The sequence below is a fragment of the Condylostylus longicornis genome, unplaced genomic scaffold (assembly GCF_029603195.1).
Source record: "Condylostylus longicornis isolate FDR11 unplaced genomic scaffold, ASM2960319v2 ptg000124l, whole genome shotgun sequence".
In the NCBI taxonomy this organism is placed as follows: domain Eukaryota; kingdom Metazoa; phylum Arthropoda; class Insecta; order Diptera; family Dolichopodidae; genus Condylostylus; species Condylostylus longicornis.
The window spans coordinates 524,885-544,916 of NW_026578092.1; the positions used below are offsets into that span (position 1 = coordinate 524,885).

Genomic DNA, 20,032 nt, shown 5'->3' on the forward strand with positions numbered 1-20,032 from the left:
TCACCAATTAAGTACATTGAGTACACAATTGAATTAAAGAATAATGAAAGCAGACGTTGAAAACATTTTGTTATCAGTTACAGTTAAGAAATACATATATGTATGTATATTATCATACTTACCAGTACAAAGTTTTAAATGGGAGGATCTATACTTATAGTCGTTCTATATGCGTTTGTTTATTTCGTGTTTGCTTTCTGTTATGCATCTTGAATATTCAATAAAATTTATTAAATCTCTTAGAATTCTGTGTGCAAGATAATAAATATTTAACAATATTGTTTTCAATATTTGAACAACATTTACGTAAGAATTTCAAAAATATAAGGGGTATTTTCTTTTAATTTTAAATTATTATAAAAATTTTGTTTGTATAAGTATACAAAATGATTATTTGCACAAATACGAGTATTAATAATTTTTACATGACATGAATACAATTATTAATTTGTACAAAAATTACAAAAAACAGAAGAAAATTTAAAATTATAATTTTTTTAAAATTAAAAGTTAATTAAAGTACATTTATTATTTTGTTCTTAAATATAAAAAAGAGTCATGTCTGAATTATATTTGAATTTCATGAAGGAATTTTACCCAACCTTCACAAATAACATCACAATATGAAAATTCAAGATTTCAGTCACTTAACATTAATTATTGCATTTTCTATTAACCCTTAATCACTGAAATGAAAGTTGTGTTAATATTGAGCTACATATGTTTGTATGAGACAAAGAAAATTTTAAAAATTCAGAATAGTTTAATTATAATTTTTTTTAATTATTTATGTCATGTGTCATCTGTTTGTCATCTTCTACATTCAAATGTTGTCATCTTCTGCATTTTGATTATCTGAATTTGAAAAAAAAAAAATTTTAGAATATCACAAAACATTAATTTATATAATATAACAGTACATAATATAAACTAGCACCAAGTCTAATTTCTTTCAAATTTAAAATAAGATTTTAAATTTCATTTTAGGGTTTGAAGAATATGAGAACACTTAAAATTTATTTTTCTATTATAACTATACCGTTCAGGTCAAGACATTAATAAAAAATATGATTATTAAATAACATTATTATTAATTTAAAGTCTGCCGAATTTGATGGACAAATTTGAATTGCTTGTAGGCTTTTTTTTTCCATTTTTGCTTAATGAAAAAATGAAAGTTTAAGATTATATGTATATGTATGTATGTATGTACATAAATATCATCGTTCTCACGTTTTTTCTGATTCATATAGGCATTAATTTTCTAGTAGGATATCGAGCAAGAAAAGGTTGGACCGACAATATATAGACGGTTAAATGGACGACTAATTTCATATATGTATGTAATCGCAAAATATTATAAAATAATTTTTTATTTTTCATATTTTGACCGTATTTCCTTAATTCTTATCAGAATGTACTTAAATATCAATCATATAGTGCTTGACTTAAGTACAAAATTTACAGACAAATTCAATAATAAATAAATAGAGAGAGAGAGAGAGAGATAATTAAATTGTTTAAAGGCTTTAAATTCTAGTCTATATAAGTATAAAATAAAATGACTTGTAAATTACATTAATCATTGTTATCAATTAATTATAATTTTCCTATTATATACCCTTAATCTATTTATTTCATAAAATCAAACCTGAATTTCTGATAAATCCTTCCCATTTATTGAGTTCTTGTAAATTATATTTACAATATTAAAATATACGCTCTCAAAATGATAATAAAGTACACCAGCACTCAATTATATGATTGATTAAATATTGGGAAAGTATTGTGAGTGTACTTAAATATTATATAAAACGTATGTACATGTAGAAATTAACAATAACAATTTACAATTCAAATTTAATACTAATCTTATCGACAACGATAAGTCCTCTATATTAATATGTATGAATGTACATAACATTAAAATGTGCTCTCATTTTTTTTTTTTATTTCTAATTCTTTTGTATATATTGTGATTAATTTTATTCAATTTTGGCATTTGGAAAACATCGCTAGTTAATTTCAGATCTAAATTTTTTTTTTCTTGCGGTTAAAATAAAATGAGTAAATTTATTCTTCAAAAAAAAAAATAGTAATAAAAAATTGAAATATTAAACGGAAAAATAATTAATCAGAGTAAAAACGCAAAAATTTTAATTTATATATAAAAAAAAAAATTGAGTTTGAAAATTAAATAGAAAAAAACAACAATGAATCCAGAGGTGACAGGAAACTATTCAACTCCAAATGAAATTAGAGAAAAGGAATTAAAAATGACGCAGGATATAACATTGCATTTAGTTAAAAAAAAATTGGAAACATTTCAAAATAATGTAATAAAAGATGTTCAAAATAAAATGGATGATATGGTAGAAGGATTAATAAAGGAGATTCAACGTCAAGAAATCCAAACAAATGATTTTAAAAATTTTGCAACAGAACAATATGCTCAGATTTGGTCCAATAGAAAAATAATTAATCACGATAATGAAAACAACAATTCAACTACAAATACAAATAATGTTAAATATCAAGGAACAGATGTAAAAAAACCAAAATTTAAATTTCCCGAAAAGATATTTATGCCAAGGGAATCATATTTAACAGCATTATTAGAAATTAAACATATGCGTAGCATTTATAATTTCTTTTTTGTTATTTTCATTTTTGTATTTTTAAATAATGGAATGCATGATTATTTTATTGATGGTAAAATTAAATTTGGTTTTGAAACGATAATAACTGGATTTGGAAATTTACATATAGCATTTTTGGTATGGCTTGGTTTACAAATATCAACAATTGGAATATATTTTGCATTTCAAATTTGGTCTAAAATTCGAATAACATTAAGATTTAATGAATCATTAGAACGTTTATGGAATTATAGTTGTTTAGTATTTTTTATATCATTTTTACATATATTTTTTTATACGGCATGTGTATTATGTCCAAAATTAGATTTACCATTGATATCATCATGTTGTGTTCTAATGGAAGCGACACGTTTTATGATGAAAATGCATGCTTTTGTACGTACAAATGCTGTAAAACAATTTATTGGTAAAGAAAAAATTGAAATTTTAGATAAAGAAAATGAATTTAATAGAAAAAATCATGATAATATTGAATGGAAACCATTACCTTTACCACCATTCAAAAATTATTTATATTTTTTATTTGCTCCAACATTAATATATCGTGATTCGTATCCGAGAACAAAAAAAATTCGTTGGAATTTTGTTGTTGCACGGCTTTTAGAAGTTTTTGCTATAATATTTTTATTAAGTCAAATTCATGAAAGAAATATGCGTCCATTATTTATTGATTGGTGTAAAAATAATAAACCGATAACAGCTGGTACAATGGTTGCATCAGCTTTTGGTATGATGATGCCAGGTTTAATAACAATGTTAACTGGTTTTTATTGTATATTACATGCATGGATGAATATTGGTGCTGAAATAATGCGATTCGCTGATCGTATGTTTTATAGAGATTGGTGGACTTCTGGTAATTATACAGCATATTATAGACATTGGAATATTGTTGTTCATGATTATTTATATGAATATATATTCCGAGATATTTATTATTTAACAAATGGTTCAAAAAAATTAGCAACAATTGCTGTTTTTTTAACATCAGCTATTATACATGAAGTTATATTATCATTTGGTTTAAGATTCGTTTATCCAGTTATGATATTCTTTTTTATTATAATTGGTGGTATGTTAATATTATTAACAAGTAGATTATCACAAACAGCTGGAAATATAATTATTTTAGCCGGATGTGCAATGGGTAATGGAATGATGATGGCATTCTATTTTATGGAATATTATGCAAGACAAAATTGTCAAATTGGTAATAAATTTACAGATTATTTCATTCCAATTTCATTGTATTGTAATGCAAAATGTAGTTAATTTTTATTTTTATAATATGTATATTATTAAATAATAATTAAGTAATTAAAATTAAAAATTATATTTAAATAAAATTTATTTCTTATAATTTATATTAATAATTTTAATGTTATAAATAATACTTTAATATTATATTTTATTTGGTGAAAAATTTTTTTTTAAATTTTTATATTCAATTATTTGGAATTATAGAAATTTTTATATAATTTACTTACATATTAAGAAATTAGACTTTCTAGGATGAAATATTTATTGTTTAAAATTTAAAAAATTAATATTTAGATTGAAAAATAAATTTACGTAATCAGACTATATTCTGAACTTTTGATTATTATAAGAGTAAATAAATCGTTATCGCCATAGGTGTATAATAAAAATAAAAAACCTAAATAAAATCTTAAAAATTAAAATTGTTTTTTGAAAAAAAAAAAAAAATTTTTTTAATCTAATAAATATTTAAAAAATATCTATAATTTGCAAAGAATGATAAGACCGGAATTCATGGCTCTTTAAAATTTTAAGACTCTTTTACTGTGGGTTTTTTTTTTATTGAAATTTTATAACTTTTCGGCTTTATCGCTATTTTACTATAATAAAGCAAATTTACTACATTTTGTTTTAAAGTAGATTGTGCTACAATTTTAATATATATGTATATTGTTTCCCTTATTCATTTTAGGAGGTTTTCTTTTATTCAGTTCTAGAATAGTTCTAACTTGTAGTACGTTCGAAAATTCATGCTTACATACACTGAACATATAGATAGTTCAGAAATGGCTGCAATAATAAAGTGCATTCGGAAATTCAATTTGCAATAATGAAATATTAGAAATGTAGCGCAGACCTCTAGTACAAATTTTGTTGCTGTTAAAATGACATTTTGAAATTCAAAAAAAATTTTAAATTTCAAAATGTCATATTCAGATATTGAAGGGTTATTAAATTAAATTTTAATATCTGGCTAAAATTTCCTTATTTTGCCGTGAATTGGAAGGCGAGAAAAGTATTGGGACACAATTTCATAAACAATGTCATTTCTGTTATTTTCGAAAGACAGATTATTTCAGAAGTTTCAGAATTTGTGAGACTGCGTAAACAAAAAAAGGTTAGCTAAAATTTTTTCATACAGTTTTTGACGCTGCGCAACTTAGAAATTTTTTAGTTCTAATGTAGAACTTTCTGCACAGCGTGAATAATCAGAATAATTTAACTACTTTCAGAGAAAATAATTTAATTATTCTGGTAAATTATTAAAATTATTTTAATTCAAATGTTGAATTTTACTGCTATAAAGAAAATAATTCTTAAATTATTAATCTAATTTTCAGAATAATTCCTTATAGTTGAAAAATTATGAATTTTCTTCAAGCCCAGTATTTTGCCCAATATTTTAAGTCATAACAATATTTTAGCAGTCTATGTTCAGCCGAATAAAGTTAATTTTCAAAAAAATTAAAAAAAAAAAGTTAAATATTAAATATAATTATTTTTATTTATAATCATATAATATAATTAAATTCTAATTTACATACAAATTTTTTTTTGTTTTTAATTTATATATATGTACATTTTTTTGAATTTGTTAATAATTTAAAAAAATTAACAATTAAATTAGATAAATAACAAATAAAATATTTTATAAAAAAATATTTAGTCAAATTTATTAATTTATTATTTACAAATATATATTAGAATTAAATTAAAATTTATTAATTATTTATTACAGTAAACAGTTCGAAAAAAAAACAAAACAAGTTTCAATTGAATTTCAAGATAAAGTATTGCAAGACATTTACCAAACATTATTATTATTAGAGCAAACCTTATCATTTATTTCAGGACATATTGAACTCAAATTAAAATTTGGTAAATTACCAACTGATGCATTTTGGGAATGTGTATTTATTGGCATCTGTTCAGTATTTAAATTTGAATTAATTAAATTTTGTTGTTGTGGAAATTGTACATTTAATCCTGTATTGCAATTATTTTGTAAACAACCAATGACATTTGATTTTGAACTATTATGCCAACTATTATATTGATAATTATTGGTTACTGTCGCCGTTGAATTATTAATAAATGAACTATTATTATTATTGTTACTATTAGTATTACTATTATTATTATTATTATTATTATATGAATATGATGAGGATTCACAATTTTCATTTGTTGTGCCAGACGAAATTAATGGAGGAACATTTAAATAATTTGTTGATTCATATGAAATATGATGTGAATGTGGAAAATGTGATGATGGTATTGTAGATGATGTTGAATAATTTGAAATAAAATTTGATTTTTTTGTATCTTTTAGAAATGCTGTAGAATTAGATTTGTTATATGAATCATTATTGAAATCAGTTGAATGTAAAATACTTGCACCTAAATAATCAATTTCAGATGTTAAATGATTATTATTACTTGATGAATATGATGAAAAATAATTTGTATTATAATTTTGTTGATCAATTAATTCAGAAGTTTGTGTTAAAGAATTAAAACATGGATTATATAAACTGGTATTATTATCAAAGGTAGTATCACAATTTTGAGGTAAAATCTTTGAAGATTTCTCTTTTTTCGATATAAGTGATTCAGCTGAATAATTACAACTTAATGATTGATTTGATTTTGAATATATTTTTTGAGATTGATGTTGTTGTTGATTCGAATGTTGATTTACGTTTGATTCATCGAATTTAATTTGATTATGGGAATTAGTTTTTATATTTTCCTTATAGTTTACATCTTTCAATTTATTTTGGGAAACTTTTTTCTGATTATTTACAATATCATTTTTATTTTTAAGCATTTCATTTTGCTGAGAATTTATTTGATTTTGATCAATCTGCTGGTTTTGTTGCTGTTGGTTATGTGTATTATGGTAATTATTGAAAATTTTTTGACCAGTTTCATTGGAAACTGAAGAAGATGTTTGATCAACAAATTGTTTAATTGAAAAAAAATTATTGCTTGTATTTTGTTCTTTAGAAGATGATTTTTCTGATTTAATCTGCTTACCAGAGGAATTAGATAAATAATTATTAACATCATTATCAATTTGAAAATCATTAGAAGTTCCATAATTATTCTGATTGTTATAATTTTGAACAGACTGATCAAAAATTTTACTTGGAGACCATGTAACTAAATTTTCATCTATTGAAGGATAATAATTTGATTTTTTATGGAAATCATTGTTGTTATTTGAAACGTTAAAGGTATTGTTAAAATCTTGATATACTGAAGGATTACATTCTGAGGAAGATTGTGAGGAAATTGGGCCAGTTGTCATCCAATTTATTGTACTTTTTTGTAATGTTTTAATTGTTGAACTAGTTCTATTCATTTCACAGTCATAATAACTTTTATTCTGATTTGATTGTGTTCGTTTTTCAGTTTTAATTGAAGAGGATGCAATTTTATTTTTTGATTTAATAGTACTTGGTACTTTAAATTCTTGATTATTTGAATTAATTTCATTTCGTGATACTGAATTAGTTTGAATAATTGGATTCTTTGAATTTAATTGAGAATCAATAGAAAAATTGTAGTTAGATTTTTCTACATTACTATTTGTAATAGAATTATTTTTGTTTGGGGATTTTTGTAAAGAAAATTGAAAATTTGTTGGTTCTGTTGCAGGATGTTTTACAGTATTAAAACCCAAACCGAAATCAAAAGAAGATGCAGTTTGATCGTAAAAACCTGTTTTACTAGGAAAATTCTTTATTTTATCATTAATACTAGTTACTGAAGACGATGTTTTGGGTGTTGTAAGAGAAAATGAAAAATTAGTTGTAGCATAATGATTGCTTGTTGTAACATAAGAGCTTGTTGTCGGTGTAAGACTAAAAGTAAATGCATTGTAATCAGTAGTAGATAATGAAGTTTGTGAAATGGTCGGTGGTGGTGCCGCCATCCAAGGCAAATCAGTCTTTAAATTAGGATAAGAAATTAAACAAGAATTGTTATTCGTTTGATCCAAATTGTATGAATTTGATTGGGAAATTATAGGAGTCATTGAATAATTATTATAAGAATTACAGTTTTCCCCTTGAATAGGATAATAATAATTTTTTGAATTGGCATAAAGACTATGATTCGAAGAAGAATAAGTATTATTTGCAAAGCTGTTGGAGTTTGAAATTATAGGGTCCATATTTTCTTTTTGATATTTATTAGAATAAGACTCCGAGTTCATTCCTAAATTATTATTAATTGAAGAATATAGCATATTGCTTGTTGAAAATTCATGAGATTGTATAGGAAAGTTTGAACCATAAAGACATGTTGAAGGTTTATTTTTTGTTGCGGCAAAACTTTCCTTATTACCAGACCCTTCAGAAGTAACTTTAGTAGAAGGTAAATTTAAATTCTTAGTTGAATCAAAGTTTGTGAGAAATTCGTTCGATTTCGTAATAGTGTTAGTAGTTTGAGAAACTTTATGTGAATTCAAAGTAGTTAACGAAGCATTTGCAGTGTTAAACACTGAGATATTATTCGAAATTTTGTTGTTTACTTCGTTATTTTGAATTATTGGATTTTTCGAATTCACCTCCAAATTATTGGCGGTTAATTTTGTCGAAATTTCATTTGATTTCATTTTTGATTTTGATACTAATTTCTGTTTAGAATTTGATAAATTACTGTCCTCCATTGAAATTAGGTCAGCTTTAGAATTCCCGTTGCTGACAAAATTGGATTTTATAAAATTAGAATTTATATTTTCAGATGCTTTCATTGTAAAGTTTTGAGTAAGAGATGAACGGGATGAAGATATCGTCGACGTTGATGATGTGGATTTTACATTCTTGAAAGGTGGGGTTCCTACCATAGTACTAATATTTGACGAAGGTAATTCAGGGAGAGTACAATCGGATGTTTGAATTTGTGTTGCATCACATTTATTATTTGCATTGAAAGTTTTGGAACTGACCTGAGGGGAATATGTTGATGTGTTTGAATTTCCCTTACTTTTCGATTGAATAACTTCCTCATTGTGCTTTGTATCAAATAGATTTGTCACAGAATATATTATATCTTTCCCTTTACTTCCCGTTTTATCAAATGAATTTGGATGATTACTTTCAGAGATAAGAGTTTTATTCTGTTTTTCTGAAACTTTCGTTGGATAATAATATTCCGATTGTGTAATATGCGATGCGTAATTACTGGTGTAATTAAATCCAGAATACGAGCATAAAGGATTTTCAAAACCAACATAATTATTTGAAAGGTTGTTCTGAATATTCAAAGTCCATGGTGGAATATCGGCATTTGGAACTTTAACGTTATTCAAATTTGAAGATTTTTTAACAGAATCGCCAGTATAATCAATTTTAAAATCACTCGATGTGTTAGATGCAGTACTTGTTGCAGAAGCCTTTGGAAAAATATTAGAATGTGCTAAAGTATCTATTAGCTCAGGTTTGAATTTAGTTTTTTCTAAATTTGTTGTATTGTTTGAAACCTTAGTTAATGTGTCTGTAGTATGGCTAGTTGATTTCGAAATAGCTGCTTTTGTATTTTTATTATCTGCTATAATGTTTTCATTTAAATTTTCATTAACATTAGTTGTTGAATTTTTGGAAAAAGCTGGGAAGTTATTAGAAGTAGTTGGAATATAAGGTGGACAAGTTGTAAAGATACTGTCAATGGTCCTTAAATTATTTTTTGTTATATTGCACATATCCTTATTGTTATTGATAGTACTGGGAATTAAAATCTCTTTGCTTTTCTTCTCATTTTTATGTGTTGCTGATGATTGTGATCCGGTTGTTTGCGCGCTTAATAATTCTTTATTTGATAAATTTGCTTTACTTGAAGTATTAGAACAAAAAGTTTTTGAGTCAGTCTGATTTAAACAATGGTTTTGGGTTTTTGAAACTAAACTGTCAGACAAAGAAGTCAGCGTTGAAATATTATAGCTAGGCTGCAATAAAGTTGCAGAAGTTACTTTAGAATTTGAATTTGATGGCAAAATAAGATGCGAATCGATTGTATTATTTGAAATTGCAGTGTTTTTTTCATAAAAACTTGTTATACCACTTGACATTTTAGAAAATGTTGTGAACGTACTTTGTGTATTGGAATACGCCACTCCCACACTGTTAGAAGTGACTAGCGGATTACTATTAATATTAGATGAGGTCGAAGTGTTTACGATTGGGTTAGCTGAGAGGCTTGAAGCTGTATTTGATGAAACTGATTTACTGAAACTTTGGGAATTTAAATCGGGTAGCTGAGAATAAATACACGTTGAAATCGATGATTTCATTTCTGGTAATGACTGAGTAGTTGAAGTGAGGGAGAAAGTAAACGAAGGATATGAATTTAATTTATTTGAACACTGATTATTTAATTCAGTGTTTTTAATGCTTTTCGATGACGTAAGCTTTGAACATTCTGAATTTTGTTTATTATCCAAACTTTTTTGGATATTAACATGTAACACTTTATCTGCCTCAGGCACATGGGGTGATGTTTTATTTTTACAAACAGTTTTTATTTCAGTATTAGAAACAGTACATGTCACAGTTGTTATTGGCGGACTTGTATAATTCACTGCATTCGAAACGAAAGTTTTACTCGATTCTGTATTATTTGAAATAGAAGTCGTCCCTAAATTTGGATTAAATACCGGCAAAGAATCTAGATAAAACGGTTTTGTATAATTAGTATGTGATGATTCTGTAATACAATGTGTAACAGGTGTGGTAATAGAACTCCACATGTTTGGTAATGTTAAAGGTGTATACGAAAATAAATCTGATACTAAAGAATTAGTTGATGTAGGACAAGATCTATTCGGGATTTCACTACTTGACCTAGTTTTATTAATTTTATTTTCAATATTTTCTTTTAGTTCTAAATTTTCTTTAACACTTTTAGCTTCAATTTTATCTGCTAAACCTTTACAATCATTTTTACTTTCCTCTGGAACAGTGTGGGAAGCTATTGAAGGAATTGAAAAATTGAAAGGAGGTGCCTTCTCAATTTTTTTATTCTTTTGTGTATTTTCTAAAGGCAATGGAGTGCATATTGGACCTTGAGTTGATAAGTTTAAATTTGATATGGATACGGGAATATTTTTAGTGGACGATATTGGTATTGGTTCGTCAAAGTAAGGTGAAAATATTGGCGTAGGTTTTGAATTTCTGGTATATAGTAAATTTGATTCAACATTGCTTTTCACTTGTGTAGAAATACTAGTTGCAAATGTAGTAATTAGACTATTAACACTGCTTAATTTTAAAGGTTGCTCATTTTCACACGAAACTATAATTGAATTATTTTCAGACAAACTAAAATTTTTTGAATTTGCAATATCATCAACAGTTGAAAAAGCAGATTCTACTTTGTGTAAGTCAGGTTTCTTTGTTTCTTCTTTTTCATTCACATGTTTTTCACTCTTTTTATCATTATATTTTGAAATACTCGAAGTATTTGTTCTATTATTTTCAGCAAGGTTGCAAAATCCGGAGTATGATTGGTTCGGTATGGAAATTCCATCTTTGTCAATATCTGTATCATTTTTTGATGCAGAGGCAACCTTTGGAAAAGATTTTAGGAACGCTGCTGTTGGTGATACCGTTCTGATATGTGCATTGACATTTGGAAGTTTCAATTGAATTGAATCAGCGTTTTCAATGATTTTTTCATCCGATTTATCTTTTATTGATTCATTTTCATTTAATTTTTCTATAATTCCTGTTTTGTTATCAGGAGCATCGTTTTCAGTTGAAATTTGTTTATTTGACGTTGCTGAAACTCTTTCTTCATCTTCAATTAGTTTGTCACATGTTGTATTAGTTTCATTTCGTTTTTCATTTGTGTTCGTATTTGATTGTATGTTTTTATCATTTTCACATAATTTTTCAATACAGTACGCTGACAAACTTGTTACGACGTTTATTTCTTTCGTTACTTCAATTTTTTCTTGGGAAGTGTTTTCTTCTTCTTCGAAGATTTTAATTTTTTTAGCATTATTTAAAACAGTTGTGATATTTTCGGGTTTTCTTTTTTTGCGTACTTTTTTGGTTTTAATAATAGTTTTTTTTCTGATAGGTGGAATTGGAATTTTTCCATCAACACTCGGATAGTATAACTTAACAGTTGGTTGTGGCAAGATTTTAATTGTTTTTATGCCTGTTTGTGGTTTAGTATTTGCATCTGCGATAAGTTTTTTCTCATGTGAGTTTAATAGATTTTCAAATTTTATAATTGTTGGCAAATTACCTGGAGGTAGTGTAATGAATGGAACTGATATTTGTTCAGTTGACAATACAACTGAATTTTGTTGAGCTTGTAATGGACTTTTTACTAAATTTGCGACATTTTTCATAGGCGATGCTGTAGATGTTGAAATAAGAGTTTTAGGATTACAGTCATATTTTATATCAGTTGATGTGATTGATATAGGAGTTGATAAATTTACGGTAATATTTTCAGAACTTTTTAAAGTACATGAAGTTGTAACATCTATAGAATTTGCTTCCGCAAATTTAAGATCAGCATTCAAAGGAAATTTTTCGGATTCTAAAAAAAAAACGAACGTAAGATTAATTTAAAAAAAAAAAATCTTACCTTTAGAAATATCCACTAAATTTTTGTTACTTTGAATTGCGCTCGAGTCAACGTCTTGTTTTGAATTCACAAACTTCGTTTTTTTTATTATATTGTCATGTTCAGTCGCTTTATTGTTATTTATTTTTAAAATTTGATCTGTTTTTAAGAGATTATCTTCCTTGATATTCGCCCTTCTTTTGATTTTTGTGTTACAAACATTTTCATCATTCGTTTTCGTTTTGTTATTTTCATTATTTTCAATATTATTTTCAAGTTCCTTTAATTGCTCATAAATTTTTGAATTACTTCCACAGAATTTTGGCAAATTAAATGGGGGTAAAGTTATATTTGCGGCTTTTAACAATTCGGAAAGCTGAAGATTTCTTATTTGATAACGTTTAAGTACTTCCGTCAATTCTTTATGATTATCTAAAAAAAATAACATAATTTTATTAATACAAAGTTCCCAAAACAAAAAAATTAAGTACGTTTACTTAAAAGTTCAGGGTCTTTTGCAGCTATATATTTTTCTGTTCTCTGATGTAAATGTTCGATATGGGCGATTGATTTTTGAATAATCTCGATTTTAGTCCATGTTATTGATGGATCGTAATTTGGTAACAATTTTGCTAAGTTTTCAAAAGACTTATTAAGCCGATCACGTCTCTCTTTTTCCCATGCTTTATTTTTTCTGAAAGTTTAAATAAAAAATTAAGATGAAATAAAACAAATTAGTTAAATCTTTATAAATTTTGTAGGTTTTGATTTGTTTGATTTTTAATCCGTTATAGGTTTTTATTAACTATTTTGCAAGTACAAAAAAGAAATTACAAAATCCAAAAACTTAATGCAAATTGAGTAAAGAAACAAGTGTCTGCTATGTGAAAGCTTTTTATTCTCCTTTAATCTTATTTTGTTTTTTTTTTGTTTTATATTGTTACATGATTATTTCATTCTCCAAAATCCTATTGGAAATAAAATTTAATAGTAAACATATTAATAATATAATATGACAGTGCATTTTTAAAAACAATGTTTGCAAAATTAATTTCATAAAAATATACAAATTAAAGTAAATGTTTAAATAAAATATAGAAATAAAGAATTATTTCGGTTTTTTTTAATTTAACATTTCACAATATCTAATATCAATATTATTATCTAATAATGCATCCCAGTCGACTTGTTGACTAAAAACATCTTGTAACCATAATTCATAGTTAGCTTTAAAATCTTCAGTTAATTCAATTTTCTTATCCCATTCACCATATCCTAGAGAATAATCATTGCCGAATACATTATTTGAAAAATTTCCGCCATAGTAGTTGTAGCCATAAGTGCTGTTTCCTATAATACCACTACCATTATTATTACTGCCTCCATTTGTATTTATCGACATGTCATTATCATAATTATCATGAATATCACCATCACTTCCATCTCCATTATTTCCAGAATTAATATTTCCAACATTATTTCCGCTACAGTTAGTATTACTGCCATTGCTACCATTTTGTCTATTGCCAATAGAATTACTGCCATTATTTGTTTGAGCGTTACCCGTACTACCGTTGTTAGCACCCGAAATTGATGTTTGACATTTTTGCATTGCCTCAGGATATCGACGATTATTGAAACGATCAACGCATGTTCTTAAGGTACATTCTTCAGCCTGAAAGTCCCAAGGTCGAGATTCTAAATCATTGCCAAATGCCCAGTCATCATTTAATCGATGTCTTACTTTAGCATAAATAGCACTAATTGTTTTCATATTTGCTTTACGCCATTGACGACCCAAATATTTCGTTTGCATTTTAAGTAATTTTAAAACATATAACTGCATCATTGCGTGACGTACTTTCAAAGTTTTCTTTAGTATAGGTGCTGATTTAAAAACAACTAACATCATAACACGTGAATGTTTCCATTTGATCAACTTATTTAATATTCTCAGTAGATTTATGCAAGAAAACACATTTCGCCAAGAATATGGAGCAGAATCACCAATTACTAGACTATCTGAAGTTAATTCTGGCTGTTCCCCAATAACACATGATGGAAAATCCATGATTGGTATAGAATTTTTTGATCCAATATATTCCATTATATTTTGATTGAAAAATTTTAGTACTAGGGGTATACAATTTGCGAATACCAAATGTTGTGACATGAATTCAAATTGATAAATATGGTTTATTTTAAAATGTTTTAAGTATAAAAGTAAAATAGCTGAAACTGCTTTAACAATAATTTCTTTATGACGATTAACATCAATACCTAATTTGGTTGATTGTTTTACAGTCATTGGTACCTCTTTTGGTAAAACGTCTGCCATTATATTTATACTTTCAGCTTTAGATTTTGATGTTGGGGAGGCAGCCAGCAAAATTTTTAGAAGTGCGATCATATACTGAGGCAAATTCGGTAAAATCGCTTGATATAAAATTTCAGCTGGTGTCATTTGAATTTCTTCTTTTGTTGATATTGGATTTCTTGTAATTTCTTCCTCCTTTTTAATTTGAACATCAGCAAGACTTGTATACATATAACGTTTCAATGTTTTAATGCCCTCATGTATTGGTTGAGGTAAGCCAGCTAAACTTTCATGATCATCAATTAATGTATAACCAATAAATTTATTTCTAGAAATATCCAAAAATTGATCAATGTCTTTTTGACGTACCTTCGGAGCCCATGGTAGTCTTGTAATATTTCTTATTGGATAAACATTATAAGGTTGTTGATCATATCGTTGACCCGCTGGACCAGGAGCTGAAGAATTTAAGGCTGGATCGTCAAATGGTCTGTAATAGTCAGATAAATCTTCCTCTGCATCATTTGGCTGAGATTCCATATCCATTTGAAGCTGTTCCTGATCATCGAATGAACTTTGTTTCATTAAATTTTCTTGCAGTACTTCATTAGTACGAATTCTTCTGAATGCATTTCGCTTTTGATTTTGATTATCTAATATATCAGCCGCTGTTGTTGGTGGTGAACTGGCTCTCATGCATTTTGTTATTTCTAAAGTATCCTCAGTTGCTTCTGGTAAGTTATATCGAGCGCGATGCTCGTTTTTTAATCTTTTTAATACATCCATGCCCCCTAAACTGACTAAAGAAATTTTCCACAGCAATAGCAATACTTTTTTCATTGGAAAATGGGGTGCGGTTCCACTACAAAATCGTGTTATCATTCCTAATAACTTAACTGCTAGTAGTTCATCACCATAAGGATTATTGATTTCATTAATAAAATTTTCACAAGCTTCTTTATATTCTTCACCTTCATTTTCTTTTTCGGCCCGTATTGTCTCTGTTATTATGTATAAAACTGATAAAATGACACGCAAATCCATTGAATCCGCTAAAGATACAGCAACTTTTACAACTCCACCTTCAGATATTGTGTTTTCTATCTCTAAATTAAGTAATTCAACAAAAGCCGAAAATACTCCATACTCATAGAGCAGTAACACATTTTCTCTTGCAGATTTCAATTGCTCTTCATCAGATTGTACCTCGGCCCAACATCCTTGTGCTAAATACAATATGCATCGTGCTGCCTGCATACGAAACTGTCTCTTCGAAACATCTAGTTGATCCATTAGCTTCATAACAATCGATCTACGCTGTTCCACAGTCAATTTTTGCCAGCTTGGTGGTAGTTTGTATATTTCCATTTGGTCTTCAAACGCTTTAACATTAAGTTGAAATTCATTGAACTCCGTGTAGCTGTACAATTCTGCGACTTCATTTTGTGTTGTGTCCGTATCACTATATATAAAATCTAAATCAACATTGTCGGAAAGACATCCAATTTTGCAACCATTCGCATCATTCATCATGTCGTTTTCTTCCTGTTCATAGGTAATTTTTTCTTTTTACGGTTGTTGACATATGTATGCGTATATATTTCATATACTCTATAATCCTACAAATATATTTATACATGTATATATTTTAGCTTCCTCTCTGACTTCATCAAACTTTCAAAAACAAATATTTTACCTTTACGTAAAATTAATTATTTTAAAATAATTTCAAGTATCTTTAACACATACTATTTAAATATCTCTTGGTTTATTTTTTTATGCAATTTATGTTTTATTGAAATTTTTCTTTGATTTTCTTATATGTAAAAATTGTGTCTGTATACAGAAAAGCGAGAAATTGATTTAAAAATGTCACTTTTATACTTCAATACTTTTTGACGTTTTTAAATGTGATTGCTATTTCCGAACGCGATTTAGTCAACACTTCGCATCGCGTTTACTTTCAATTGTTAATAAGGAATATTTCGCATTAGTTCAAAATAATCATAATCAGAATTATGCCGAAAAATATTTAAAATATTTTTTAGACATTTTTCAAAAATAAACGTTTGATAAACTTATATAATTAAAACTACAAAATCATAATAATATGCTATTTTTATCTTTTAAATAAAATCTAAAATTCAAAAATGATTTATTGAATTGATGAAAAATCGGAAATTTATTTAATATTTAAACATTATTTCTAAATAAGAATGGTTGTTAGAATCTTGTAAAAGAATAGTTGACGCACTCTGATTTTTACTTATTTGAAACTTAAGTCCGAAGTATTATCACAATATCATAAGTTTGATTTAGCAAATTTTGAATTATATAAAATTTACAATAACTTTAAACCGTATACTAAATAGTGTTTGAAAAAATATTTTGTAAATGAAACAATTAATACACAATCGATTTGTCAGATAAACTCTTTAGATCAAATTCAAATTAATTCGCGTATGGTTTTACTGTATTCCCGTGTCATGTTACTTGCGAGTTAATGTCAAGCTCGTAGCTATTTACATTTTTTACTTATCAAATGCCATTCAAAAAATAATTTTAGAACATAATACAATTTACGCTTTTTTATGTTTATATATGCACTTAGCTATACTCTTTATTATTTTCATATAATCAACGTAGTTCCAATAACAATCTTCATAGTACTTTGAAAATGAATATTTATCAAAACTATTCATGAATACAATTTTTCAATATACATATGTATATATTCCGTATTATCTCATCTCAACTAACAAACTTGAGCACAAAAAAGTTTTGCTAAATTCACAAATAGAGATCCGGTATTAAAAAAATTCAAGTTCCTATTAGTAAATATTTACTATTTCTCTTTAATTCGTAGAATGTTAAATACATTTGCTACTTGAACTGATAATTTCATATAATTTTGACTCGAATGTTCATGTCTGATTATTTAGTTATGATAACTTTTAGACTTTTGTTAAAATCAAATATTACGGAATGTTTAAACAATTTCTTAAGCACTTTATTTACTTACTCTGAAGGCTTTTTAGTCATCGCACCATTTAAACTACAACTAATTCTATAAATCTGTATTTAATCTTCATTTTATTTTATTTTTCAAAAGTAAAAATAAGAGTAATCATTTTATGATGTGATGTTTTGTTTACAATTTAAAAACTAAATTAACTTGTCAAAACTATCATTCTTTGTTTGACGTTTGTTTCTTTCTTAAGGATGATATGGTAATGTACAATAAGTTTGCAGACACCTCACATTCAATATTGTGAATTATGCAGTTAAATGAGCCATTTATTTCAAAAAATTTTCCAGATATTTGAAAATACTTTCAAACATAATATCTAACGAGTCATACCACATACTTTTCTTGACTTTTCAAAAATTGTGAATGAATAAAAATTTAAAGAGAAGAAGGTTGTTAAAAATTGTGAATTAAATATTTTTATAAAGAAAATTTTTTTAAACTGTAAACTTATGAATTTTTTTTGAAAACTATAAACTGAAAATTTGGAAAACTACAAATTTTAAAAATTTACCAATTTGGGCACAATTCGTTTATATTATATATATTCATATATAATGTTTGTATGTGCATATATAATGTTTGTACAAATAAGTACGCATTTTGGGCATTTATTAAGGACGGATTAGTCCAAATGTATTTATGTACATATCCGTTTATCAAATCTGAGAAAATGGATTACTTCTGGTCACAAATGATGATAAATTGGAATCTACATTTTGCAAAGTCACAGGATGCTTTGATGCACTAGACTTACATATGTACATATGTATAGATATATTTTTAGAATTGTGGCAGTGGCATTCGATCGAAAATTAACGGTTTGCAAAGAGTCCAACTATTTGAATACATACTTTGGTTTTTCTAAGTGAAATTGTGCATTTTTTGGAGCCGCGCTTCCTGTTCATAGGTAATTTTTTCTTTTTACGGTTGTACTAGATGTAAACGAATCACATAAATATATAAGCAAAATATATATTACGTAGTATACACAGGTAATATACAATTAAATTATATAATCAATTTATGTGTGTATATTAAAACAGGGGCCAGTAACCTTTTTGCGCGTGGGTCGAAATTAACCATAATGTGGATATTAATAATAAGTTTGGATTATTGATGTCGATATATGAGAGGTTTGGATATTTTAACATTAAAACAGTCTTCATAAATAATAAAATTTATATATTTTTTAGAAAAATAATTACACAACAGAGAGGAAAAAAGGATAAAATTTGTAAAATGTGTATGCAAGTATATGTATGTATATTGTTACATAAATATTGTAATTTAAAAATTCTCATAATTAAGTTAGGTTAAAAAAATTACCTATCTGATCATTGGTGCAGTGGTTATGGCACCGGCCCTTTAACCGAAGGGTCTCGGGTTCAAACCCCGGTCAGGTCACTATAAAAAATTATATTCAATATTATATAACTTAATATGCAATACTAATAAATATTAAAAAACAAGTAATTTTCAAATATTCATAATATTCGATACTAAAAACTAAGAAAAATAAACAGTAAATATTAATAACCTCAAATAATTAATATAAATAAAACTACGGCAGGCTAGTCACCTACCTAGCTAACTCTCTATGACTATAAGAAACTAGGGCATGATAGATATCATGCACTAGCCCTATACTCCTCCTAGGAGTAAAGAAGGAAAAAAAAAAAAAAAAAAATTACCTAAACAAAAATTTTCTTGAGCACGTAATTATAAGTTTAATTTTTTTTTGGATTTTCGTGTCTATATGTTTTGTTTTATAACTTATTTTGGGACAATAAATTATGGGTCACTTCAAATTATCAAAAGGAACCACTCCATATGAAACGTAAGTTTCCATTCCATTGTACAAAACAGCGTATTTTTTTGATTTTTGTTAATAGGTATTTATCGAAAAAGCGTATAGCTCGGTTATTCCAATACTATACAGTATTGAATATCTTTATTAATTTTTGTACATTATACGATGAATTATATGCATATTTATATATACATATGTAGTTAATATATGTATGAACTTTTCGAATTTTTATAAAATAATCAATTTCATTATATTTTATACATTAATGAACAGAAAACAAAAAAAAAAAGAGCAAATAATTGAAATGCCGGCAAATTTTTAAATTCAAATTCATTTTTGCTTTTCATATTTAAAAATTCCACATTAAA

General features: G+C 26.3%; 3 protein-coding genes across 3 annotated transcripts; 1 reads left to right on the forward strand and 2 right to left on the reverse strand.

Moving 5' to 3' along the window:
- The first annotated feature begins 2,017 nt into the window (after positions 1-2,017).
- Positions 2,018-4,236, forward strand: LOC129614860 (sterol O-acyltransferase 1). The gene has a single exon (XM_055529808.1). It carries the CDS (start codon positions 2,214-2,216, stop codon positions 3,930-3,932), a length of 1,719 nt encoding a protein of 572 aa, XP_055385783.1. The 5' UTR covers positions 2,018-2,213; the 3' UTR covers positions 3,933-4,236.
- Positions 4,237-5,593: 1,357 nt separating this feature from the next.
- On the reverse strand, positions 5,594-17,979 carry LOC129614842 (probable serine/threonine-protein kinase DDB_G0282963). Its single transcript, XM_055529735.1, has 4 exons — positions 17,846-17,979; positions 13,004-13,200; positions 12,528-12,938; positions 5,594-12,479 (listed from the first exon to the last, which is right to left on the reverse strand). The coding sequence occupies exons 1-4, from the start codon at positions 17,863-17,865 to the stop codon at positions 5,725-5,727; spliced, it is 7,383 nt and encodes a 2,460-aa protein (XP_055385710.1). The 5' UTR covers positions 17,866-17,979; the 3' UTR covers positions 5,594-5,724.
- On the reverse strand, positions 13,257-16,670 carry LOC129614843 (striatin-interacting protein 1 homolog). Its single transcript, XM_055529736.1, has 2 exons — positions 16,520-16,670; positions 13,257-16,442 (listed from the first exon to the last, which is right to left on the reverse strand). Exon 2 carries the CDS (start codon positions 16,354-16,356, stop codon positions 13,630-13,632), a length of 2,727 nt encoding a protein of 908 aa, XP_055385711.1. The 5' UTR covers positions 16,357-16,442; positions 16,520-16,670; the 3' UTR covers positions 13,257-13,629.
- Positions 17,980-20,032: the final 2,053 nt, after the last annotated feature.